At 69.7% G+C, this 25,135-nt stretch overlaps 2 protein-coding genes across 2 annotated transcripts in view; one reads left to right on the top strand and one right to left on the bottom strand.

The window, feature by feature from the left end:
- The window catches only part of LOC142025109 (complement C4-like), a 29,888-nt gene extending 14,942 nt beyond the window's left edge, over nucleotides 1-14,946 (bottom strand). The window contains exons 1-23 of the mRNA XM_075017612.1: nucleotides 14,802-14,946; nucleotides 13,460-13,646; nucleotides 12,753-12,939; nucleotides 11,212-11,282; nucleotides 10,677-10,765; nucleotides 9,859-9,941; nucleotides 9,586-9,682; nucleotides 9,299-9,404; nucleotides 8,488-8,611; nucleotides 8,167-8,282; nucleotides 7,602-7,769; nucleotides 7,268-7,465; nucleotides 6,166-6,348; nucleotides 5,926-6,081; nucleotides 5,466-5,592; nucleotides 4,992-5,063; nucleotides 4,490-4,699; nucleotides 3,741-3,852; nucleotides 3,517-3,587; nucleotides 1,661-1,800; nucleotides 798-1,010; nucleotides 660-711; nucleotides 418-507 (exon numbers count right to left, since the gene is read on the bottom strand). Coding sequence (XP_074873713.1) covers nucleotides 418-507; nucleotides 660-711; nucleotides 798-1,010; nucleotides 1,661-1,800; nucleotides 3,517-3,587; nucleotides 3,741-3,852; nucleotides 4,490-4,699; nucleotides 4,992-5,063; nucleotides 5,466-5,592; nucleotides 5,926-6,081; nucleotides 6,166-6,348; nucleotides 7,268-7,465; nucleotides 7,602-7,769; nucleotides 8,167-8,282; nucleotides 8,488-8,611; nucleotides 9,299-9,404; nucleotides 9,586-9,682; nucleotides 9,859-9,941; nucleotides 10,677-10,765; nucleotides 11,212-11,282; nucleotides 12,753-12,939; nucleotides 13,460-13,646; nucleotides 14,802-14,866 — 2,917 coding nt within the window. The 5' untranslated portion in view covers nucleotides 14,867-14,946. The remainder of the gene's footprint in view (nucleotides 1-417; nucleotides 508-659; nucleotides 712-797; nucleotides 1,011-1,660; nucleotides 1,801-3,516; nucleotides 3,588-3,740; nucleotides 3,853-4,489; nucleotides 4,700-4,991; nucleotides 5,064-5,465; nucleotides 5,593-5,925; nucleotides 6,082-6,165; nucleotides 6,349-7,267; nucleotides 7,466-7,601; nucleotides 7,770-8,166; nucleotides 8,283-8,487; nucleotides 8,612-9,298; nucleotides 9,405-9,585; nucleotides 9,683-9,858; nucleotides 9,942-10,676; nucleotides 10,766-11,211; nucleotides 11,283-12,752; nucleotides 12,940-13,459; nucleotides 13,647-14,801) is intronic.
- A 5,306-nt stretch (nucleotides 14,947-20,252) lies between these two features.
- On the top strand, nucleotides 20,253-23,832 carry EGFL8 (EGF like domain multiple 8). The gene is made up of 8 exons (XM_075017684.1): nucleotides 20,253-20,341; nucleotides 20,602-20,724; nucleotides 21,040-21,162; nucleotides 21,724-21,836; nucleotides 21,915-22,010; nucleotides 22,670-22,911; nucleotides 23,222-23,384; nucleotides 23,703-23,832. Exons 2-8 carry the CDS (start codon nucleotides 20,642-20,644, stop codon nucleotides 23,750-23,752), a joined length of 870 nt encoding a protein of 289 aa, XP_074873785.1. The 5' UTR covers nucleotides 20,253-20,341; nucleotides 20,602-20,641; the 3' UTR covers nucleotides 23,753-23,832.
- Nucleotides 23,833-25,135: the final 1,303 nt, after the last annotated feature.

Here is a 25,135-nt window from a genome sequence, read left to right as displayed (position 1 = left end):
CCGGGGCAAAGAGACAGCGTCACCGCGCCTCCCGTACAGCGCGCCGGGGCAGAGACACAGCCTCACTGCACCTCCCCCACACAGTGTCACCGCGCCTCGGCAGAGAGACAGCGTCACTGCGCCTTCCCCACACAACATCACCGGGGCAGAGAGACAGCGTCACCGCGCCTCCCCCGCACAGCGTCACCGCGCCTCCCGCACAGCGCGCCGGGGTAGAGACACAGTGTCACCGGGGGGGAGAGACAGCGTCACCGCCACCACACTGATGCTGCCCCTGACCCAGAGGAACCAGCCTGCCCGAGGGGCGGCCTGGGCAACGGGTCAGCAAGAGGGCCAGTCTCTGCTTGGAGGTGTCACTGGCCCATCTCACCGGCCTGTCTCACCGCCTGTCGCCCTTGGGACGGGGGCGGCTCTCACCTGTGGCACGGACACTCATCTTGAAGTCCCCTTGGGGCACGGAGTTGGGGGGCAGCTGCGCCGGGATCTCCAGAATGCGGCTGGGCCTCTCTGTGGGGCACAGGAGTCAGGATATGGGCAGCCCCCAGCCACCCCCCTCCAGCCCCCTGGACCTCCACCCACCTCTGACCCCGGCGGCGCCCACACCCCCTCCTGGCCCTGGGACTCCCCTAGCTCCTGTCACGCCCCTGGGGGTCACTCACTTTTCAAGTCCAGCGAGTAGCTCCGCTCCTCCAGGTGGGCAGCGCCTTCCCTCTGGGGGAGAGATGGGGGTCAGCTCAGTTCCAATGGAGTGGGGTGGGGGAGGGCACAGGGGCTCCGTGGGGCTCAGCCCCCCTCACCTCCACCCGCAGGTTCTGGCGGATGCTGTCCCCGAAGCCCTGGACCATCACCACGGCTGTTACCGTGATGGGGATTTCAGCAGCACCCATGGGCACCACGGTGAAGGGCACAGCCAGTGCCCCCTGGGCTGGCACCTGCACAACCTGTCGGCGCCCCGGGCTCCCCGTCGCCGGAGCACAGATCCCCTCCACACGCTCCAGGTGCACCGACACCTGCCAGAGAGCGGAGCTGAGACCCCCACGGGCTGCGGGGTGGGAGGGAGGGACACCGGGGGGGGGCAAGAGCTGTGGGGGGCAGGACTGGGCTGGCAGGGGCCGTGGGGCGGGAGGAAGGGTGCCAGGGGGGTGCAGGGGCCATGGGGTGGAAAGGGGTGCCGGGCCCACAGGTGGGGCAGGGGGCCATGGGGCGGGAGGGGGGGTCCCAAGGGGGGGACAGGCGCCGTGGGGGGTGGGGAAGGGGTCCTGGGTGGGGTGCAGGGGCTGCAGGCAGGAGGGACGGTCCCAATGGGGTGCAGGCACCGTGGGGTGGAAAGGGGTCCTTGGGGGGTGTAGGGGCTGCAGGCAGGAGGGACGGTCCCAAGGGGGGGACAGGCGCCGTGGGGGGTGGGGAAGGGGTCCTGGGTGGGGTGCAGGGGCTGCAGGCAGGAGGGACGGTCCCAATGGGGTGCAGGCACCGTGGGGTGGAAAGGGGTCCTGGGGGGGTGTAGGGGCTGCAGGCAGGGCAGGGGGGGTGCAGGCACCGTGGGGTGGGAGGGGGCGCTGGGGGGGGGCAGGGGCCATGGGCAGGTGGGTGGGGCAGGGGCCGCGGGTGGGGTGGGGTGGGGTGGGGGGTGCCGGGGGCAGGCCCGGCCGAGGCCCCTCACATCGACAGGCTGCTGCCAGTAGTTGTACAGGACGGGGCGCAGCTCCAGCTGCTCGAAGCGCTTCACGGCGTAGGGCAGCCGCAGCGAGACGTGGAACTCCTGGAAGACGCGGACGCTGATCGGGTCAGAGACGCAGAGGCCTGGGGGCGGAGGGAGGGATGGACGGACGGAGCAGGGAGCACGGAGGGAGGGAAGGGGGGACGGACGAGGGGGGGACAGACTCCCAGGGCTGGAAGGGACCTCAGGAGGTCACTGAGTCCAGCCCCCTGCCTAAAGCAGGATCAACCCCCACTAAGTCATCCCAGCCAGGACCTTGTCTAGCCGGGACTTAGAAACCTCTAGGGATGGAGAATCCACCACCTCTCTAGGCAACACATCCCAGTGCTTCACCACCCGCCTGGGGAAGGAGTTTTTCCTAATATCCAACCTGCACCTCTCCCCCTTCAGCGTCAGACCATTGCTCCTTGTTCTGCCGTCTGACACCACTGAGAGCAGTTTCTCACCCTCCTCTTTAGAGCTCCCCTTCAGGAAGTTGAAGGCTGCTCTTAAATCACCTCTAAGTCTTCTCTTCTGTGAACTAAACAAGCCCAAATCCCCCAGCCTCTCCTCATAGGCCTTGTGCTCCAGCCCCTGAATCATGTTTGTTGCCCTCCGCTGAACCTGCTCCAGCAAATCCACCTCCTTTTTATACTGGGGGGCCCAAAACTGGGCACAATATTCCAGCTGTGGCCTCACCAGTGCGAATAGAGGGGAACAACCACTTCTCTAGCTCTGCTCGAAATGCTCCTCCTAATGCACCCCAGTATGTGCCGTTAGCCGCCTTGGCTACGAGGGCCCCACTGGTTACTCACATCCAGCCTTTCATGCACCGTAACCCCTAGGTCCCTTTCCATCGTACTGCTGCTGAGCCAGTCGGTCCCCAGCCTGTAACAATGTTTGGGATTCTTCCGCCCCAGGTGCAGGACTCAACACTTCTCCTTATTGAACCGCAGCAGATTTCTTTTGGCCCAGTCCTGCAATTTATCCAGGTCCCTCTGGATTCTCTCTCTACCCTCCAGCATATCTACCTCTCCCCCTAGTTTTGTGTCATCCGCAAACTTGCTGAGGGTGCAACCCAGTCCCTCATCCAGGTCGTTAATAAAGATGTTGACTAACACCAGGCCCAGAACCGAGCCTTGCGGCACTCCGCTTGAAACCGACCGCCATCCAGATACTGAGCCACTGACCACTACCCGTTGGGCCCGACCATCAAGCCAGCTTTCTATCCATCTTATAGTCCATGGATCCAACCCATATCTCCTCAACTTATGGACAAGCACGTTGTGGGAGACAGTATCAAAAACAGACGAACAGATTAAAGGACAGACGAGGGGCAGGCAGGCAGACGGGGGGCAGACAGGAGCACAGAAGGATGGACGGACGGACGGACAGACAAGGGGATGGACGGGGGGACGGACAAAGGGCTGACTGAGACAGACAGACAGGGGGACGGAGAGGAGCACAGAAGGAGGGATGGACGGACGGACGGACAGGCAAGGGGATGGACGGGGGGACAGACAAGGGGCTGACAGACAGACGGGGATGGAGAGGGGCACAGAAGGGGGGATGGGAGGCAGACGGACGGACAGACAAGGGGCTGACTGAGACGGACAGACAAGGGGACAGACAAGAGGCTGACTGACAGACGGACAGGGGGACGGACGGGCACAGAAGTGGGGACGGGAGGCAGACGGACGGACAGACAAGGGGCTGACTGAGACGGACAGACAAGGGGACAGACAAGAGGCTGACTGACAGACGGACAGGGGGACGGACGGGCACAGAAGTGGGGACGGGAGGCAGACGGACGGACAAACCGGTGCTGGGTGACATGCTGACAGCCTGGATCTCCCACGTGGTGATGGAGTCCGGCACCAGATGGCTCTGCCTGCAGGAGAGAGACCAGGGGGTGGTCAGTGGCGGGGCCCCACGAGAGATGCCTGGAGCCACCTGGGGGATACCTGGGAAGGGGGACCCTGGGGGGAGGTTTCCCCATGTGGTGGGAGGGCTGTGCACTGGGGGGAGGGCCGGGGTCCCTGACCGGCTGCTGCGATCCACAGTGAAGGTTTTCCACAGCCAGCTCTCAGGGAAGACGCTCCGGGTCACCACAAAATCCTCGTCGAAGAAATTCTCCTCGTCCTCCTCGACGTTCACTGGGGGTGGGGGGGGAGGGGAATCAGCAGCCAGCTGGGAACAGCCCCCCATCCCAGCAGCCTAGGCTCCGCCCACAGCATAGAGAGAACCCAGGAGTCCTGGCTCCCTGCTCTAACCACCGGCCCCCACTGCCCTCCCAGCGCCGGGGGGGAGAACCCAGGAGTCCTGGCTCCCGGCTCCCTGCTCTAACCACCAGCCCCCACTGCCCTCCCAGCGCCGGGGGGGAGAACCCAGGAGTCCTGGCTCCCGGCCCCCTGCTCTAACCACCAGCCCCCACTGCCCTCCCAGCACCAGGGGGGAGAACCCAGGAGTCCTGGCTCCCGGCCCCCTGCTCTAACCACCAGCCCCCACTGCCCTCCCAGCGCCAGGGAGAACCCAGGAGTCCTGGCTGCCAGCCCCCTGCTCTAACCACCAGCCCCCACTGCCCTCCCAGCGCCGGGGGGGAGAACCCAGGAGTCCTGGCTGCCAGCCCCCTGCTCTGACCACCAGCCCCCACTGCCCTCCCAGCGCCAGGGAGAACCCAGGAGTCCTGGCTCCCAGCACCTGCTCTAACCACCGGCCCCCACTGCCCTCCCAGCGCCGGGGGGAGAACCCAGGAGTCCTGGCTCCTGACCCATCCCCCAGTCTGGGGCTCACCCCGGGCCAGCCCCCCGGAGCCCCATGCCCGGGCCTGGCGGCGCAGGTGGCTGGCGAAGTTGCAGCAGTCGAGGAAGGCCGGCCTGCAGCGGGCGGCGTCCGGGCCCTGGATCCGCTTCGTTCGCTCCTGGCACGTCCGGCGCATCGGCACCCGCGTCATCCCGTCCTGGCAGCAGCGCAAGGCCACGGCATCGGCCTGGTACCGCGCGGCTGCGGAGGTGGGAGGGGCGGGGCGTCAGGAGGGGGCGGGGCCAGAGCTCTGTCGGGGGTGGGGGGGTTCAGCCCTGGGAAAGGCACCAAGAGGGGTGGTGAAAATTGGCCCAGGCTGACAGGCTGGTGCTGGGTCCTGGGTGTGGAGCCCCCAGCAGTGGGGTGGGCGGGACGGCCACGAGGGGAGCCGAGGGACCTGTCACAGCCCCACATCGGGGGGTCTGGCACCCGAGGGGGCAGAGAGATGGGGGGGCAGCCGGGTGCCAGGGCCCCAGACACCCTCCCGACTCACCCCTCTCCTGGGCCTGCCTCTTGAAGTCCACCGAGCGCTTCCTGCGTTGGGGGTCCTGCCTGCAGCCTGGCCCTGGGGTCAGACACCAGGGGGTCAGACTGGGGCACCCCCCCGCCCGCCCAGCCCTGCCCCTCCCCTCACTCATCCCCCGCTGCACCACCCCTGCCCCAGCCCACCCCTCACTCACACCCCCACCCCGCCACTGCGCCCGGCCCACCCCTCACTCACACCCCTGGCCCACCCCTCACTCACCCCCGCTGCACCACCCCTGCCCCAGCCCACCCCTCACTCACCCCCACTGCACCACCCCACCCCTCACTCACACCCCCAGCCCACCCCTCACTCACCCCCCGCTGCACCACCCCACCCCTCACTCACACCCCCAGCCCACCCCTCACTCACCCCCCGCTACACCACCCCCGCCCCAGCCCACCCCTCGCTCACACCCCCACCCCGCCACTGCGCCCGGCTCACCTTCCCACAGTGGGCTCTGCAGCTCCCCCACACGCAGGGCCAGGCCGGCGTCTCCGAACACCCCCAGCGGGTCTGCCCCCCCACCCGCCGAGCAGCCCAGGTCGTAGCTGTCCATGGCCGCGAACACCTGTCATGGGGGAGAAGGTGGGGGTGTGACAAGGGGTGGGGCAGAGGCAGGAGCTGGAGGCATGGGGTCGGGCAGGGGGCGGGCAGAGGGCGGGGCGGGGCGGGGCGGGGCGTGGGGGTAGAAGGCGGAGCCAGGGGCAGAGGAGCAGGACAGGGCAGGGGCGGGGCAGGGCGTGGGGGTAGAAGGCGGAGCCAAGGCTGGGGGGGCAGACTCCTTGTCCCGGCAGAGGTCAGCAGAGGGGTCGTGGGTCGAACCCGAACCCCGGGGCTGAGCCGGGCAGCACGGAGGCTATGATTGGTCGGTGACGGGTGCAGCTGGGGGGCGCGGCCCTACCTTGGCGGGCGTGAGGCGGTGCCGGCGGTTCACCGCGTAGACAGCCGAGTCGACGGCCACCAGGGAAACTGAGGCGCGGGAGTCGGTGGTCACCGTGAACTCGAGCCTGTCCTGGGGGCGCAGCTCTGCGCTGCCCTTGTCCAGCTGCAGCTCCAGCTGGGGGGGTGCCACAGGGGTGAGGGCGAGCCCCACGGCCTGCCCCGCCCCCTCCTGCCCCCCACGCCCCAGCCCCGGCGTTACCTTCCCCTGGCAGGCGTCCTCCACGTCCACCCACAGCGAGTTGGCCACCACCTCGGCGCCGGCGCGGAAGAAGGCCACGACGCGGAAGGCCGGCGCCAGCGCGGCGCTCACGGAGAGGGGGGCCACCGTGGCGGAGCTCCGGGGCACGGCCCGAGCCTCCACGATGGAGCCCCTGTGCAGCACCTGCCGGGACGCACACAGCTGCCCCCGGCCCCACGGCACCGTCCACCCCCCGGGCTCTCCCCTGCCCCCAGGGGCCCTGCTGCAGGGATGGGGGGGGCTGGCCCCGTTGCCCCCAGGGGCCCTGCTGCAGGGATGGGGGGGCTGGCCCCGTTGCCCCGGGGGCCCTGCTGCAGGGATGGGGGGGCTGGCCCCGTTGCCCCCAGGGGCCCTGCTGCAGGGATGGGGGGGCTGGCCCCGTTGCCCCCAGGGGCCCTGCTGCAGGGATGGGGGGGGCTGGCCCCGTTGCCCCCAGGGGCCCTGCTGCAGGGATGGGGGGGGCTGGCCCCGTTGCCCCCAGGGGCCCTGCTGCAGGGATGGGGGGGCTGGCCCCGTTGCCCCCAGGGGCCCTGCTGCAGGGATGGGGGGGCTGGCCCCGTTGCCCCCAGGGGCCCTGCTGCAGGGATGGGGGGGGCTGGCCCCGTTGCCCCCAGGGGCCCTGCTGCAGGGATGGGGGGGGCTGGCCCCGTTGCCCCCGGGGTCCCTGCTGCAGGGGGTGTGGGGGGCTGGCCCCATTGTCCCTGGGCCACGCTAGGGCCCTGCTGCAGGGATGTGGGGGCTGGCCCCATTGCCCCCAGGGGCCCTGCTGCAGGGGGTGTGGGGGCTGGCCCCATTGTCCCTGGGCCACGCTAGGGCCCTGCTGCAGGGATGGGGGGGCTGGCCCCGTTTCCCCTGGGGGCCCTGCTGCAGGGGGTGTGGGGGGCTGGCCCCGTTGCCCCCGGGGGCCCTGCTGCAGGGGGTGTGGGGGGCTGGCCCCATTGTCCCTGGGCCACGCTAGGGCCCTGCTGCAGGGATGGGGGGGGCTGGCCCCATTGCCCCCGGGGCCCTGCTGCAGGCACAAGGCGGCACAAGGGGGGCGCTGGGGGGCAGTCGGGCCACTCACCGTGTAGTAGAAGTGGGAGAAGTCGCCGCCGCCGCCGCCGCCGCCGGGCCCCAGGTCCTTGAGCGTCAGGACGAGCAGGTGGCCGGGCCGCACAGGGCCGGGCCGCTGGGTCTCCAGCAGAAGGTAGCGCCCGCTGGGGGAGCGCGTCGCCGTGGCCCGCAGCCGCCCCTCACCCGGCGCCCCCTCCCCCGCCACCACCTGCAAGGGGCGGGGCAGGGCACGCCTCAGGGGCGGGGCCAGCCGGGCTGTGCCCCGCCCCCCCCTCAACACCCCTCAGCACCCACCCAAGCCCCCGCCCCTCAACACTCCCCCAAGCCCCTGCCCCCCCCGGTACCTTCACGCTCAGGGCGCTGGCGCTGGGGCCCAGGTTGATGGGGACCATCACCGCTCCCCTGTGGTCCGTCACCACCCGGCTCTCAAGGGGCGCGTCCCCCTGCACCTGGGCGGAGACCCGCACCGGGATACGGGCGGCCGGGGAGCCGTCGGCCAAGGTCACGCGGGCCTGGGGGGTAATGGGGGGGTCTCAGCCGTGTCCTCCCCCGCATCAGACCCCCCCCCACCCTGCCCCGCCCAGACCCCTGCACAGCCCCCCCACCCTGATCTCTGCCCCCCGCCCCGCCCCAAGCCCCTGCACGGCCCCCCCGCCCTGATCTCTGCCCCCACCCCACCCAGACCCCTCGCCTGCCCCCCCACCCTGATCTCGGCCCCCCGCCCCGCCCCGAGTCCCTGCACAGCCCCCACACCCTGCCCCGAGCCCCTGCACGGCCCCCCTGCCCTGATCTCTGCCCCCACACCACCCAGACCCCCCGCCTGCCCCCCCCACCCTGATCTCGGCCCCCAGCCCCACATCTCCAACCCACCACCCCTGGCCCCCCGCCCCGCGAGGAGGTGGCGCCCACCAGCACGAGGAAGGGCGCCCCCGGGACGAAGTGCCGCTTGGTCTGCGCCAGGTCCACGCTGTACGGGGATGTCACGAACTTGACGGTGCTCAGCTCCTGCTCCTCCAGCTCCCCGCCTGCCGCCGGGGCCGGGGTCAGTGGGGGGTCAGCCTGCCCCACACCTGCCCCCTCCAGCCAGGCCCTGCTTCACCCCCTGCCCGCCCCCAGCTAGACCCTGCCCCACACCCTGCCCCCTCCCACCCCTCAGCCAGGCCCTGCCCCACTCCCTGTCCTGCCCCCCAGCCAGCCCCCGCCGTGGGGCCGGAGCGGGTGCCCCCTCACTGGCGGTCTCTACGCAGGTAACGGCGATGTAGAGGCTGGTCCCGGCCAGGTCCTGCAGGGGGCGCCCCAGCTTCTGCGCCAGGAGGCTGCGCTTGAGGGTCACGCTGGCCTTCCCCTCCGTCACCTGCCGGGGGGCCTGGGGGTCAGACGTCACCAGCCCCCCCAGATACCCAGAGCCCCCAGGAGCCGGGGGGGGGTCAGACACCACCAGCCCCCCCAGATACCCAGAGCCCCCAGGAGTGGGGGGGGTCAGACACCACCAGCCCCCCCAGATACCCAGAGCCCCCAGGAGCCGGGGGGGGGTCAGACACCACCAGCCCCCCCAGATACCCAGAGCCCCCAGGAGCCGGGGCGGGGTCAGACACCACCAGCCCCCCCCCAGACACCCAGAGCCCCCAGGAGTAGGGGAGGGGAATCAGATGCCACCAGCCCCCCCAGATACCCAGAGCCCCCAGGAGTGGGGGGGGGCCAGACGCCACCAGCCCCCCCCCACAGACACCCAGAGCCCCTGAGGACTTGAGAGGCCATGTGGAAGTGGGAGATTTTTTCCAGGGATCCTGGGTGCGCCTGTTTCCCTGTGGGTCACACACACTTCGGCACCAGGAGCCGGGTGCGAATTTGCCAGGCTCTGGGGCGCTGGAGGGGGCCCTGGCCGGACACCCGCAGCGGCAGGTGGCCCCGGGGAGCTGTCCCCACGAGCTGCCAAGGAGGGGGCCTGGCTGGCAGGGGAGGGGCAGGTGGCTGGAGGTGACTCGGTCTCTGGCTTTGGAATTCGGGGGGTTGAGGGGGGCCCGGGGGGCCGGGGTCTCACCGTGACCTGCTGCTCCAAGCCCCGGAGGAAAGTTTTCTCCCCGTCCTCATCGGTCACCCCAAACCTCAGGTAGGCGACGCCGGTCACCCCCTTCCCATAGACAAACCTGGGGAGAGTGCAGGGGTCACCCGGCTCACTCCGCAATCGGGGGACAGGGGGGTCCACTGGGGAAAAGGGGTCACTGGGGCTGCCAGGGTCTGGATTCCGTGGGGCGCTGAACCCCCAGCGCCAGGGGGACCCAGCCCAGGCTCCGCTCCAAGTGTGGGGACTGGGGGAGCTGCCCCTACCTGACCTGCAGGTCAATCCGCAAGTCGGGGTTCCCGTCCCCAGTCACCAGCATGTAGGTCCGTTCGGGGACAATCTTCACCTCGAAACTGGGGAGCACTAGGGGAGAAAACACACGTGGGACCGAGGTGTCCTGGCCCCCAGCCCCTCTCTCAGCCGGGAGAGGACCCAGGTGTCCTGGCCCCCAGCCCCTCCCCCAGCCGGGAGAGGACCCAGGCGTCCTGGCCCCCAGCCCCTCCCTCAGCCGGGAGAGGACCCAGGCGTCCGGGACTCACCGTATTTCTTCACCTCGAACTCGGCGCTGGCGTTGGACTCGAGGGCGTTGGAGAATCGCGCTGTGATGCGCCAGGTCCCAGGCCTTGGGGTGGGGGGGATGGGGTGAGAGGAGACTGGCGCTCCAGACCCTCCCCTGGGGGGCCCGCTCCTGGCCCCCTGGCTCCCCCATTGTGGCCCTTGGCTGGACACACCACAGCACCCGCTGGGCTGTTTCTCACGGTGCTCCAGAGGTTAATGTCCCTGTCCACCGTGGCCCCCCGGAGCCCCCTCATCACCCAGCCTGTGATGGAGCGGGGGCGGGGGAGTGCGTGTGAGAGTCAGGCTGGATGTGGGAGACAAGCAGAGCAGCTCCCAGTGGCTAAGGGTGACCCTGGGGCTACACCTGGCAGGTAACACCTCTGCCCTGAGCAGGGAGGAGGGAGGAGCCGAGCTGGGTTTGAATCGGGGGCGGCAGTTAGAGGCTGGGGGAAGAGGGAGCTGGAAGGAGCCAGCCGGAGGAGGGGGAAGCTGCACCCCAGAGGGGCCCCCCTCGGGCTCCTCTCCCCAGGACGGGTTGGAAGGACTGTCTCTGGCTGCTGCGCTGTCGCTTCTGTGAGAAACTGGGCATCTGTTGCCTAATAAACCTCCTGTTGTACCTGCTGAGTGAGAGTCACTCCTGCCAGCGGCCGGGGTGCAGTGCAGGGGGACCCCTGAACCCCATCACACAGCCACCCCCAGCAGCAGGGCCCCCCAGGCAGCAGGGAGTCCCAGCCCCCCCAGCAGCAGGGCCCCCAGGCAGCGGGGAGTCCCAGCCCCCCCAGGCAGCAGCCCCCCTCACTCGGAGACGTCGGGGATGGACAGCTGATCCGTGATGACCCAGTTCTGCGGGACCCGCTCCACCTTCCTCACCTGCAGCCCCTGGCTGTTCTGGGGGCACACAGCAGGGGGAGGGGGGTTAGGGGGCCTGATCCTGACCCCCAGCTCCTCCAGGGGCCCCTTTTCCAGCTACCCTATCTCCTCTGCCCCTGCCCCCAGCTGCACTGCCCACCCCTGCTCCAACCCCCCAGCCCTCTCCACGGGCCCGATCCTCCCACCACAGCACGACAGCTCCACGGGCCCGATCCTCCCCCTCAGCCTCCCACAGGCCCGATCCTCCCCCCAACCCCCACTACAGCTCCACAGGCCCAATCCTCCCCCTCAGCCTCCCACAGGCCCAATCGTCCCCCCAACCCCCCCCACACCCCATGGGCCCAATCCTCCCCCTACCCTCAGCACAGCGCTACAGCCCCATGGGCCCGATCTTTGCCCCCAACACAGGGTTTTAGTCCTCTGGGGCCTGATCCTGCCCCTCCCGCCCCTGGCCTGGCTCTCACCAGCACGGTGATGGTGATGGCCTCGGCCGTGGGGCGCAGGTCGTGGTTCAGGGCAAAGACACGGAAGTGCACTGCAGGGGAGCAAGGAAGCGTGTGAAGAGGGGCTGGGGGGTCGGAGGCTGCAATGGGTGGGGTGGTGGGGTTTGGAGGGCTGCAGGGGGTGGGGCTGGGGGGTCAGAGGGCGGGGGGCTGCAGTGGGAAGGGCTTGGGGGGTCAGAGGGCAGGGGCTACAGGGGCTGGGGGGGTCAGAGGGTGGGGGGCTGCAGTGGGTGGGGCTGGGGGGCTCAGAGGTAGGGGGGCTGCAGTGGGCGGGGCTGGGGGCTCAGAGGGCGGGGGGCTGCAGTGGGCGGGGCTGGGGGGCTCAGAGGGCGGGGGGCTGCAGTGGGCGGGGCTGGGGGCTCAGAGGGCGGGGGGCTGCAGTGGGAGGGGCTGGGGGCTGCACACACGGGGTCGGGGCCCGCAGGGGGACTCGGAGGAGGATGCAGGGGTGGAAGCTGGGGGGGAGCCATAGCCGGAGGGGGCAGCGGGCTGTGACCAGGGTCCCCTGCACACCAAGCGGGCCTCCCAGGGGAGATTCAGCCCCCCGGCAGGTCAGCAGAGCGTCCGCAGCCTGGGGCCCTATGGGGGGAGCTTGCTCCTCCCGCAGACGGAAAATGAGAGGCCCCAGCTGTGGCACACGGGGCCAGGGGGCCCATGTGGTGTAAGGAGCACAGGGAGCAGGGGGCACAGGGCCATGGGGGGTGCAGGGAGCAGGGGAGGCAAGCAGAGTCGGGGGGCACAGGCTGTGATGGAGCGGGGGGGGTGCATGTGAGAGTCAGGCTGGATGTGGGAGACAAGCAGAGCAGCTCACAGTGGCTAAGGATGACCCTGGGGCTACACCTGGCAGGTAACACCTCTGCCCTGAGCAGGGAGGAGGGAGGAGCCGAGCTGGGTTTGAATCGGGGGCGGCAGTGAGGAAGCGGGGGAAAGAGGAGCTGGAAGGAGCCAGCCTGAGGAGGGGGAAGCTGCACCCCAGAGGGGCCCCCCTCGGGCTCCTCTCCCCAGGACGGGTTGGAAGGACTGTCTCTGGCTGCTGCACTGTCGCTTCTGTGAGAAACTGGGCATCTGTTGCCTAATAAACCTCCTGTTGTACCTGCTGAGTGAGAGTCTCTCCTGCCAGTGGACGGGGTGCAGTGCAGGGGGACCCCTGAATCCCATCACACAGGCCATAGGGCACACGGGGCTGTGGGGCACAGGGGGGCGCAGGCCATAGGGCACACAGGGCTGTGGGGCGCAGGGGAGCACATGGGGCTCTAGGGCGCGGGGGGGCACACGGGGCTGTGGGGCGTGGGGGGGGCACACGGGGGCACAGGCCATAGGGCACATGGGGCTGTGGGGCACACAGGGCGCAGGCCATAGGGCACACGGGGCTGTGGGGCACACGGGGCTGTGGGGCATGGGGGTCACATGGGGCTGTGGGGCGCAGGCCATAGGGCACACGGGGCTGTGGGGCACGGGGGGTCACACGGGGCTGTGGGGGGACTCGGGACCGCGGCTCTCACCCTTCTGCTGGGGCGTGTAGACGGGCTTGTCGGTCTGGATGAAGAGCTGCCCACGCCGGGTGCTCCAGCGCAGCCTCAGGGCCTGGGTGCCCGGGGGGGGCAGCTGGGGGCTGCGGGCGACCAGCTGGACGTAGGGGGTCCGGCGCAGCGCCGTCAGGCCGCACTGCTCGGCCCGCTCCGGGCTCACCTGCGGGCGGGGCCGTCACCTGCGAGTCCCGCGCTCACCCCAGCCTGCCTCAGTTTCCCCGGAGCTGCCCAAGCCCGGCTGCACGGGGCGGGGGGGGGCGGGGCCGGGCTGCCGGAGGTGAGTCGGGCTCTGGGGCCGGGGCTCCGGGCCCCCCTTGTCCCCCATTCCGCGGTTTGGGGGTCCCCTGGGGGCGGGGCTGTGATGTCACGGGGGTCCCCTGGGCTGAACGGCCCCGCACGCTGCTGCAGCTCCCTCCCCGGGCGGGACTGACGCTGGGTGGGCGGGGCTTTCCCCAGGGGCGGAGCTCTCCCGAAGGACTGGGAAGGGGCGGGGCTTGACCGGGGGCGGGGCCTGCCTGGAACAGGGAAGGGGCGGGGTCCCCCAGCGGATGCAGAGGAGGCGGGGCTTGGCGGGGGGCGGGGTCCCCGGGGCAGCGGAGGGGCGGAGCTTGGCGGGGGGCGGGGTCCCCGGGGCTGTGGAGGGGCGGAGCTTGGCGGGGCGGAGCTTGGGCGCCCCCTACCTGCAGGCTGAGGAGCTGCAGGTAGCTGTTGTGGGGGCCCAGGCTGAAGGGCTCCTGGCGGGAGCAGGGCCGGGCCGGGCCCCTCTCGCTCTGGAACTGGAGGGTCCCCTCGAGGCGCCCCTCGGCCTGCAGCAGCACCCGCACGTCCACGCCCAGCGGCACCAGCCGGGGCGCCGCCAGCAGCAGCCTGGGGGCACGCAGAGGTCGGCCGGCGCCCCGGTCTGCACCCCCAGGCCCCCCGTGCGACCCACGGCCCCCCCCAGTGCCCCTGTCTGCACCCCCACGCCCCCTGTGCGACCCACGGCCCCCCAGCGCCCCAATCTGCATCCCAGGCCCCCAGTGCAACCCACGGCCCCCCAGCGCCCCGGTCTGCCCCCCCAGGCCCCCCGTGCGACCCACGGCCCCCCAGCGCCCCGGTCTGCCCCCCCAGGCCCCCCGTGCGACCCACGGCCCCCCAGCGCCCCAATCTGCATCCCAGGCCCCCCGTGCGACCCACGGCCCCCCAGCGCCCCAATCTGCATCCCAGGCCCCCAGTGCAACCCACGGCCCCCCCCCAGTGCCCCTGTCTGCACCCCCACGCCCCCTGTGCAACCCACGGCCCCCCCCAGTGCCCCTGTCTGCACCCCCACGCCCCCTGTGCAACCCACGGCCCCCCCCAGTGCCCCTGTCTGCACCCCCACGCCCCCTGTGCAACCCACGGACACCCAGCTCCCTCCCTGCGCACCCCAGCCAGACTCTACCCCCTCCCTGCCCCTCCAGCCAGACCTTAACCCCTCCCTGCCCCCCCAGCCAGGTCCCCCCCCACCCCTCCAGCCAGACCCTGCCCCACCCCTGCCCCCCAGCCATGCCCTGACCCACACCCTTCCCCCAGCCAGGTCGTGCCCCGCCACCCTAGCCAGACCCTGCTCCCTCCCTATTCCCCCAGCCAGACCCTGCCCCACACCCTGCACCCCAGGCCCCCCGTGCAACCCACAGCCCCCCAGCGCCCTGATCTGCACCCCCCGGGCCCCCAGTGCCCCTCGCCCCGACCCACAACCCCCCAGCGCCCCAATCTGCACCCCCCAGGCTGCCCATGACCCTTGCTCTCAACCCACAACCCCCCAACGCCCCAGGCCCCCCATGACCCTCACTCCCGACCCACAGCCCCCCAGTGCCCCAGGCCCCCAACCCCCACGTTTGACTCCACGCCTGCAGCCCCTGCAGCCCTGCCGGTGCCCCTCACTCCCCACCTGCAGCACCCCCAGTGCCCCCCATGACCCTCACTCCCGACCCACAGCCCCACCAGCCGACCCAGCCCCCCAGCCCTGCTGGTGTGACCTGCAGCCCCTGCTCTGGGCCGTACCGGGGGGCTTGCTGGCTGGCATGGATGAGGGCCCCAAGCCAGGTCAGCCAGAGCAGCAGCTGCATGTTGCTGGGGTGCGTCTGGGCCCTGCTCTGGCCGGGGGTCCGGGCGGGCGCTGGGTAGAGCTGGGCGGGGGAGGGGGCCTGGCTGGGATAACAATTAACCCGGCCCTCCTCACGCTGGGCAGGGGGCCAGGCCCCGCGGGGGGGAGGGCAGCTGGTGCCAGGCGCAGTGGCTGGGTGGGTGCCCAGTGACCCCCTGCCCTTCGCGCTGGGCAGGGCCCATGCTCAGAGCTGGGGGGAGGCAGCCCCTCCCCAGGTTCAGGGGTCCCCAGTGGGGTGGCTGGAGAACTGGGGGAGCAACTGGGCCCCTTTGCTGGCAGCGGGAGGGAGAGAAATGGCCCCAGCACTGCCCTGGAATGAGCCCCCCCCCACTGCCCCAGCCAGTCACTGACCCAGAGTACATGGCTGCCCCCCCCAGGTGCCAGGAAGGGAAACCACCTGACTGCTGGGAAATCAGCCACCCCCCCATGCCTTGGCCCTGCCCAGGGCAGCCCTAGGGGCCGTGCTGCAGGGAGCTGGGGGCGGGGCTGGCCCCATGGCGGAGCTAGGGGCTGTGCTGTGGGGTGCTGGGAGGCAGGCTGGGGGGTCTCCCCGGCAGGTGGGGCTGGCCCCATGGCAGCACTAGGAGCTGTGCTGTGGGTGCTGGGGGGTCTCCTTGGTGGGCGGGGCTGTGAGGGAGTAGGTGGGGGCCAGTGAGACTCAGGCTAAGGATGACCCCTGGGCTGTACCTGGGCTGGCAGGTAACACCTCTGCCCTGAGCACAGAGCAGGGAGGAGCCGAGCTGGGTTGGAATCGGGGGCGGCAGTTAGAAGCTGGGGGAGAGGGAGCTGGAAGGCGCCAGCCTGGCGAGGGGGAAGCTGCACCCCAGAGGGGCCCCCCTCGGGCTCCTCTCCCCAGGACGGGTTGCAATGACTGTCTCTGCCGGCTGCACTGACCCCTCTGTGCTGAGCTGGGCTCCGTCGCCTCATCAACCTCCTGTGCTACCTGCTGGGTGAGAGTCACTCCTGCCTGCGGGGGGGCAGCACTTGGGGACCGCTGAGCCCCAGCACAGGGGCTGTGTTATACAGATACAACGCAGAGGAGCTTTTCCGGGGACAGGGCAGTGTGCCACGGGCGGCTGACCGCCCAGAGAGCCGGGCAGGGGGAGGCGCTGGGTCTCTGGCGGGTGCACCGCTGCTCTTTGGTGTTACAAGCAGAACCTTCCCCAGAGGTCTCCCCGGCTCACCCCGTCTTTGAGAGGCTTCACGTTAGCGGTCAGCCTGGGGGCTGCTGTGCCAGGCTGCCCCCGTGTTCAGACACGATTTTCCCCTCCTCCTCGGGGGCGGGGGGGTCTTTTTCCCACCGTCAGGGAGCTGTCTGCACTCGTCAGCCCCTGGGGTCTGATCCTCAGGACGGGCTCAGTCACACTCTCCCATTCACACCCCTAACACAAGTCACACCCTAGGCGCACAGCTCAGGTAGAGTTTTGGTTTCAACAGAGCTTTACCAAATGGAGTGTGGGATCAAAATGGATCCTTGGTCAGAGTACGGACGCTGCTTTTGTCCTTAATGGTCCATATTACACCACAACTGGAATCATAAACATCACTTGAGAACATCAGGCTAATTACAAACACTTTCATTTTTCATTATTCCAGTTTCCTGTGAACCTTTTTCTACTAATTAACCCTACAGCTGGTCCCATGGCAGCATTAGGGGCCTTGCCGTGGGGCAGGGGCAGTGGGGGGCTCTCCCGGGCAGGTGGTGCTGACAGCGTGTCCTCAGCTTGGGCCGAGCCGGCCCCACAGACCAGCTCCTCAGCGGGACCAAATGCTCAGAGGTCAGTTTACAGAGTGGGGGCGGCAATGCCTCTGTGGAGCAAGTGTCTCAAACACCTCGAGGTAGACGGGAAAAAGGTCACGGGGTTCTGGGACACAGGCGCTGACGTGACGCTGGCCCGACCCGGGGTGGTGGCACCGGGCTGCATGATACCCGATTCCCACCTGACGATAACAGGAATTGATGGGACCCCTTTCAAGGTGCCCATGGCGAGGGTGCACCTGAAATGGGGGAAGAAGGAAGGCCCCAAGGAGGTGGGCGTGCACAGCCATTTGCCGGCGGATGTACTGATGGGGGCTGACCTGGAGAACTGGCAAGGTGAACGCCCTCGTGCCCTGGTCCTGACCTGTAGCCAAAGAAAACGAGGGGTGCGCTCCCCAGATTCAGGGGTACAGGCCCAGCCAAAGTCACAGGAGCCACAGGGGCCAACCCTGAGAGAAAGGGGCCCCCCAAAAACCAGATCTCACAGGCCAGGGGTGCTGGAGCCAGGCAGGGATGGGGAAGTAGCATCCGCCCCTGCCCGAGCGGAAGAATTCCAGGCAGAGCAGCAGAGAGACCCCTCCTTGCAGAAGCTGAGGGAACTGGCCAGTCTCAGCCCAGCTCCACAGCTGGGGGAGGGCTGCAGGGAGAGATTCCTGTGGGAAAAGGGATTCCTGTACCGGGAATGGGCTCCCAGATGCAAAGCGGAGCCATGGAAGGTCCAGAGGCAACTGGTGGTGCCCAAAAGTACCGGCGCAGGCTGCTGTACCTAGCCCATGATGTCCCGCTCGCAGGACACCGGGGGATCCACCGCACCAGGAGAAGGTTGTTACAGAACTTTTTCTGGCCTGGGATCTTTGCAGCTGTCCGTCTGTATTGCCTGTCCTGCGATCCCTGCCAGAGGGTGGGGAAGACCCGGGACAAGGGGAAAGCTCCCCTGAGGCCACTGCCCATCATAGAGGAGCCTTTCCAGAAAGTGGCTATAGACATAGTGGGCCCCTTCAGCAAGGCAACGCGTTCGGGGAAGAAATATATTTTGGTGGTGGTAGATTTTGCCACTTGCTTCCTGGTCCTGCCCTTTGGCCTCAAGGGGGCACCCGCTACCTTCCAGCGTCTGGTGGACCAGCTACTGAAAGGGATGGAGAGCTTTGCCCTGGCTTCCATGGACGACATTTGCATCTTCAGCCAGACGTGGGAGGACCATGTGTCCCAAGTCCAGCAGGTGCTGGACCGACTCCAGAAGGCCGGTCTGACTATCAAGGCAGGGAAGTGCAAGGTGGGGATGGCTGAGGTGACCTACCTGGGCCACAAGGTGGGCAGCGGCTGCTTAAAGCCAGAGCCAGCTAAAGTGGAGGCTGTCAGAGATTGGCCAACACCCCAGACTAAGAAACAGGTCCAGGCCTTCATTGGGATGGCGGGGTACTACCGGAGGTTTGTTCCCCACTTTAGCTCTGTGATGGGGTTCAGGGGTCCCCCTGCACTGCACCCCATCCGCTGGCAGGAGTGACACTCACTCAGCAGGTACAACAGGAGGTTCATTAGGCAACAGATGCCCAGTTTCTCACAGAAGCGACAGTACAGCAGCCAGAGACAGTCCTTCCAACCCGTCCTGGGGAGAGGAGCCCGAGGGGGGCCCCTCTGGGGTGTAGCTTTCCCCCTCCTCAGGCTGGCTCCTTCCAGCTCCTCTTTCCCCAGCCTCTAACTGCCGCCCCCGATTCAAACCCAGCTCGGCTCCTCCCTCCTTTGTTCAGGCAGAGGTGTTACCTGCCAGGTGTAGCCCCAGGGTCATCCTTAGCCACTGGGAGCTGCTCTGCTTGTCTCCCACATCCAGCCTGACTCACACATGCCCTCCCCCGACTCCATCACAAGCTCCATCGCAGCCCCCCTCACGGAGCTGTGTAAAAAGGGAAAGCCTGACAAGGTGGTCTGGACCGAGCAGTGCCAAGAGGCCCTCTGCGCGCTGAAGGAGGCTCTGGTCAGGGCCCCAGTGCTGGCAAATCCAGACTTCAACAAGCCCTTCCTGGTGTTCACCGATGCCTCGGACGTGGGGCTGGGGGCGGTGCTAATGCAGGTGACTGACAAAGGGGAGAAACACCCCGTCGTGTACCTGAGTAAGAAGCTGCTGCCAGGGGCACAGCGCCGCAGCCACAGGGAGGGAAGGCCTGGCCGTGGGGTGGGCTCGGGGGCAGCTGCGGCCGTACCTGATGCCCCCCCGGGCAAGCTCCCCCCGCCCCCGAGCTCAGCGGGGGGTCCTGGCGAGTGCCCCCGGAGCCAGCAGCCCGCCAGGCTCGGCGAGGTCTGGTTCTGCGCTTGGCCCTGGCTCAGGCCAGCCACGCTTGCGTACCCGAGCTAGAGGCTGCTGCCCCGGCAGCACAGGGAGGGAAGGCCTGGCCGTGCGGTGGGCTCGGGGGCAGCACGTCCCCCAGGGCACCGCTCGCTCCCCCGACCTGGCTGCAGCCCCACGCCGGGGAGCCCCAGCTCAGCTTGGGCTGGAAGGGGCAGAGATGCGACCGGGCTGGGGGATTCTCTCCCCCGGGGGAGTCACGTGCGGTCCTGGCTCTTCTCTGCTCCTCGCCTGCGGCCTTTGGTCCCCTCGGCTGGAGCCGCCGGGCAGGTCCCCGGGGCCTCTCTGCGCCCCTTCTCCTCCCGCTGGCCGGCCCGGCTGTGCCGCCCACGCGCAGTCGGCCAGGCTGCTGGGCTGGTTCCTGCGCCGGCCGAGCCCCCCAGTGCACCCCTCCTGCAGGGAACCCTGTGACCCCCAGGGCCCCATTTCCTCCAGGGGGCCGGAGAGGGGAACTCAAACGCCTGCGTGGGGAGACACGGGGTGAGGGCCGAGGGCCCTGTGCCACCACTGAAAGGGCTGGGGCAGGGTAACGGCAAGGGCTGAACGGGGGGCACCACGCGGGTGGGGGGTGCGGGGCAGGAGGGAGGAGACACCACGGGGGGGTGCAGGGCAGGAGAAGGGGGTATCCCCGGGGGGTGCCAGTGAGCATCGGGGGGTGCAGGGCAGGAGAAGGGGGTATCCCCGGGGGGTGCTGGTTAGGATCAGTGGGTGCAGTGCAGGAGAAGGGGGTATCCCCGGGGGGTGCTGGTTAGGATCGGGGGTGCAGGGCAGGAGAAGGGGGTATCCCCGGGGGGTGCTGGTTAGGATCGGGGGGTGCAGGGCAGGAGAAGGGGGTATCCCCGGGGGGTGCTGGTTAGGATCGGGGGTGCAGGGCAGGAGAAGGGGGTATCCCCGGGGGGTGCCAGTGAGCATCGGGGGGCGCTGGGCCGGCCCGGCCCAGCCGGCACCGCAGGACAAAGGCCGGAATCGCGTGCCGCAGACAGAAAATCTCGCCCCCGAGTCAGCGCTGAAGAAGGCCATTGTGTGTCTCTGGCCAGCGGGGGGAGGGGAACTGTCTGGGCCCCCCCAGCTTGGCCAACCGACCCCCCGTGGGCACAGGCGGCAGGGCGGGGGCGGGGGGCACAATGGGCCCTTTCTCATTGGCCGCCGGGGGGGGTGACTCAGACGTGGGGGCCCAAATGCCATGGAGCGCTGGGGGGGGGGTGCAGGCTCCAGGGGGGGCGGGTCTGTGACAAGGGGGGGCTACCTCAGCTGGGGGGATTCCCTGGGCCGCCTGCAGGAGGGGGGATTCCAGCCCACCAGGCCATCCCGTGGCCAGGCCAGGAGCAGTACAGCAGGTGGGGCTGTGGCTGGGGCTGAATCTATGGGGCACGGGGTCTATGAGGTGGGGGCTCTGTGCCCTGATACACAGCTGATGGCTGGGATGATTTGGGGGGGTTGTGCCATGTGTTGTGGGGTGCCCCTGCCTCCAATGTGTGCTAGGACTCCTGGGTTCTCTCCCCAGCTGTTGGGGGGGGGTCCCCACATCCAGGGTCCCAGGGCTGCCCTGCCTGGAGAGGACTGAGCACCGTGCTCCTGACCCCCCTCTCTCCCACAGGGCCCCCCCACCCCGTCGGAGCAGCGTCGGAGCCCCCAGCATGGCAGGGGGGCTGCCCACCCTAGTGGTCCTGCTCTGTGGGGGACTCCTGGGGGCAGGAGGGCAGGGAGCCAAGCCCGAGAGGTGAGAGGGCGGGGAAGGGCTCCTACAGCCATGGGGCACCACAGGGAGGCGCTGGGGGGCTGCAAGGCTCCAGGGGGTCCCTGGAGGGCTGATGGGAGGCTCTGGGGAGTCCCTGGGGGGGCTGATGAGAGGCTCTGGGGGTCCTTGCAGGGGGCTGATGGGAGGCTCTGGGTGCCTGCAGGGAGCTTGCTGGGGGGGCTGATGGGAGGCTCTGGGGGTCCCTGGGGGGGCTGATGGGAGGCTATGGGGGGTCTCTGGGGGGCTCCGAGACGTCCCTGGGGGGCACTCGGGGGGCTCTCACCCTCTCTCCTGCAGCCGGGGCGTCTGTGCCCGCCACACCGTGCGGGTCCCCCTAGTTCACAACGAGACCTTCGCCCGGGCGCTGCACCAGCCCTACCTGACCCTGTGCCCCGGTGGGCGGGTCTGCAGCACCTACAGGTAACCCCCGGATGCCTGGGTTTTCCCCCGCTCTGGGAGGGCAGTGGGGCCATGGTCGGGGGGGGGGGCGGGGATGGGTTCCCGGCCTCCTGGGTTCTCTGCAGTGGCGGGAGGGCAGTGGGGCCGTGGTCGGGGGGGGGGGATGGGTGCCCGGCCTCCTGGGTTCTCTGCAGTGGCGGGAGGGCAGTGGGGCTGTGGTCGGGGGAGGGGCGGGTGCCCGGATTCCTGGGTTCTCTGCAGTGGCGGGAGGGCAGTGGGGCTGTGGTCGGGGGGGGGATGGGTGCCCGGATTCCTGGGTTCTCTGCAGTGGCGGGAGGGCAGTGGGGCCGTGGTCGGGGGGGGGGATGGGTTCCCGGACTCCTGGGTTCTCTGCAGTGGCGGGAGGGCAGTGGGGCTGTGGTCGGGAGAGGGGTGGGTGCCCGGATTCCTGGGTTCTCTGCAGTGGCAGGAGGGCAGTGGGGCTGTGGTCGGGGGAGGGGCGGGTGCCCGGATTCCTGGGTTCTCTGCAGTGGCGGGAGGGCCGTGTGGGGCGCCTGGACTCCCGGCTCCGTCCCGCCCCAGGACCACGTACCAGGTGGCCGTGCGCCAGGTGAGCCGGGAGGTGCTGCAGAGCGACACAATCTGCTGCCGGGGCTGGAGGAAGAGGCGCGCTGGGGCGAGCACCTGCGAGGAGGGTGAGTCCGGGGCCCTGGGGGGTCCCAGCCCAGCCCGGCCCAGCCAACCCCGCTAACCCGCTGCCCCTCTGCCCACAGCCGTGTGCCACCCGCCCTGTCGGAACGGGGGCATCTGCGCCAGCCCCGGCCGCTGCCGCTGCCCGCCCGGCTGGGGGGGGCGCTACTGCCACCTGGGTGAGTGGAACCCCGGGCCCCGGTGTCTGCCCCCCACCCCTCCCCACCCCGAGAACCCAGCAGTCCTGGCTCCCGGCCCCTGCTCTGACCACCAGCCCCCACTGCCCTCCCAGTGCCAGGAGAACCCAGGAGTCCTGGCTCCCAGCCCCTGCTCTGCCCACCCGCCCCCACTGCCCTCCCAGTGCCAGGAGAACCCAGGAGTCCTGGCTCCCAGCCCCTGCTCTGACCACCAGCCCCCACTGCCCTCCCAGCACTGGGGAGAACCCAGGAGTCCTGGCTCCCGGCCCCTGCTCTGACCACCAGCCCCCACTGCCCTCCCAGCACCGGGGAGAACCCAGGAGTCCTGGCTCCCACCCCTGCTCTGACCACCAGCCCCCACTGCCCTCCCAGCACCGGGGAGAACCCAGGAGTCCTGGCTCCCACCCCTGCTCTGACCACCAGCCCCCACTGCCCTCCCAGCACCGGGGAGAACCCAGGAGTCCTGGCTCCCGGACCCTGCTCTGACCACCAGCCCCCACTGCCCTCCCAGCACTGGGGAGAACCCAGGAGTCCTGGCTCCCGGCCCCTGCTCTGACCACCAGCCCCGGCTGCCCTCCCAGCGCCAGGAGAACCCAGGAGTCCCGGCTCCCAGCCCCGCCCCAAGGCCTCTCTCCCCCCAGATGCAGACGTGCACCGCTCTCCCGCCCCGCTCTGCCCCCAGCGCTGCCCCCACCCGCCAGGCAGTTACCGCTGCGAGCCCGCCGGGCCCCCGCCGCCCAGCCCCGCCCCCAGCCCAGGTACGCGGGGCAGCCGGACGCCGGGGTTCGCTGGGAGGGGGCGGGGGGGGCTGCGGGACCCCCCCGAGGAGCGGCTGAGCCGACAGGTGCGGGAGCTGCAGCAGCACGTGGAGAAGCTGGAGGAGGTGAGCGAGGTCGGGGCGCGGCGGGGTTAGGGGTGAGTTGGGGGGTGCAAGGGGGACCCGTGGTTTGGGACGGGACCCGGGGCTGGGGGTTGCAGTGGGCGGGGCGCTGCGGGGTAAGGGGGGTGAAGGGGGGACCCGGGGCTGGGGGGGTGCCGGGGGCGGGGGGCATCTGGGGCTGCGGGGCGCGGGGGACCCGGGGTTTGGGGGCGGGGGACTGCGGGATAAGGGGGGTGGGGACCCGGGTTTGGGGGGTGCAGGGGGCGGGGGGCTCTGGCCGGAGGGGCTCGCGGCTCATCCGCCCCCCCCCCAGCGCATGGAGGACGCCCTGGGGACCCTGCGCCGCCTGCTGCCGCCCGCCCTGGCCGAGCTGGGCCCCGCCGAGGCCGCCGAGCTCTGGAGCCGCCTCCGGTACCTGGACCGGGTGGACGCGCTGGGGGACCAGGTGCTGCTGCTGGAGGAGCGACTGGGGGCCTGTGAGTGACCCGGAACCCGCCCCGCCCCCTGCGGCCCCGCCCCGCCCCGCCCCCCAACCCCCCCCACTCCAACCCCCCCAGATCCATCCGCCCCGACACCTGCGGCCCCGCCCCGCCCCCCAACCCCCCCCCACTCCAACCTCCCCAGTTCCCCCGCCCCGACACCTGCGGCCCCGCCCCGCCCCCCAACCCCCCCCACTCCAACCTCCCCAGTTCCCCCGCCCCGACCCCCCAGATCCCTCCGGCCCCCCACCCCCGCATCCCTCTAGATCCCCCGCTGTCCGGGCCCCCCCGCCATTTCACCCCCTCTCCCCGCAGGCGCCTGCCGCGACGGGACAAACGGCTTCGGCTACGAGGTGACCCGGTGACCCCCGCACAGGGCCTGGGGGGGGGCCCCCTGTAACCAGGGCAACGCCGCGGCTGGGCGCCGAATAAAGAGTTAATGGGATTCCTCCGTCCGCTGGGCTGCTGCTTGGGGGCGGGGGGGGGGGGGGAGAGCCCGGACTCCTGGGTTCCCTGGGGGGGGAGGGAGGGGAAGAGAAGAGCCCGGACTCCTGGGTTCCCTGGGGGGGGAGGGAGGGGAAGAGAAGAGCCCGGACTCCTGGGTTCTCAGAGGGGGAGAGAGCCCAGACTCCTGGGTTCCCTGGGGGCGGGGGGAGGGGAAGAGAAGAGCCCGGACTCCTGGGTTCCCTGGGGGCAGGGGGAGAGCCCAGACTCCTGGGTTCTCAGAGGTGGGGGAGAGCCCGGACTCCTGGGTTCTCTGGGGGGTGGGGGGGAAGAGCCCAGACTCCTGGGTTCCCTGGGGGCAGGGGGAGAGCCCAGACTCCTGGGTTCTCAGAGGTGGGGGAGAGCCCGGACTCCTGGGTTCTCTGGCGGGGGGAGTGGGAAGAAGGAGAATCCAGATTCCTGGGTTCTCGGGGGGGAGAGCCCGAACTCCTGGGTTCTCTCACAGATGGGCTGCTTTCCAGCCTGGGCTGGGTGTTTCCCTGGGGCAGTCTCCCCTCTTCCTGCCACCCAGAGCGGGGGTGGTGGTGGTGGTGGTGGTGGTGGTGCAGGAATTAGCCTGCTCCCACACCCCCTGCCCCTGCCCATACCCTTCACCAGGGCCATGGGGCTCTGTCTGGGAGGCAGATGTTGGCATACGGGCAGTTAGCCCCACCCCTTCCACAAGGTACAGGGGAACCTTAACTCGAGCTATGACATCACCCATTCTGAGTGATGTCACACCTCTCAGTGCAGGCTCCTCCCCCCAACTGTGACCTTAGCTACCTTTTCCCAGGCGGGTCCAACCGCAGCATGACATCACTACCTCCCTCTGACATCATCTCTATGATGTCACAACTGCCCTGTCACAAGTGGCCATGCCCCTGGCAGGAGGCGTGTGCCCCACAGGGAGGAACTCCCAGCCCAGGCCCCTGTGATGGAGTGGGGGGGGTGCATGTGTGAGTCAGGCTGCGTGTCTGAGGCAAGCAGCAGCTCCCAGTGGCTAAGGATGACCCTGGGGCTACAACTGGCAGGTAACACCTCTGCCTGAACAAAGAGGAGGGAGGAGCCAAGCTGGGTTTGAATCGGGGGCGGCAGTTAGAGGCTGGGGAAAGAGAGAGCTGGAGGGAGCCAGCCGGAGGAGGGGGAAAGCTGCACCCCAGAGGGGCCCCCCTCGGGCTCCTCTCCCCAGGACGGGTTGGAAGGACTGTCTCTGGCTGCTGTACTGACGCTTCTGTGAGAAACTGGGCATCTGTTGCCTAATAAAC

Source organism: Carettochelys insculpta, chromosome 22, assembly GCF_033958435.1.
Source record: "Carettochelys insculpta isolate YL-2023 chromosome 22, ASM3395843v1, whole genome shotgun sequence".
Classification (NCBI taxonomy): Eukaryota; Metazoa; Chordata; order Testudines; family Carettochelyidae; genus Carettochelys; species Carettochelys insculpta.
This window is presented reverse-complemented; position numbering and strand designations above follow the sequence as displayed.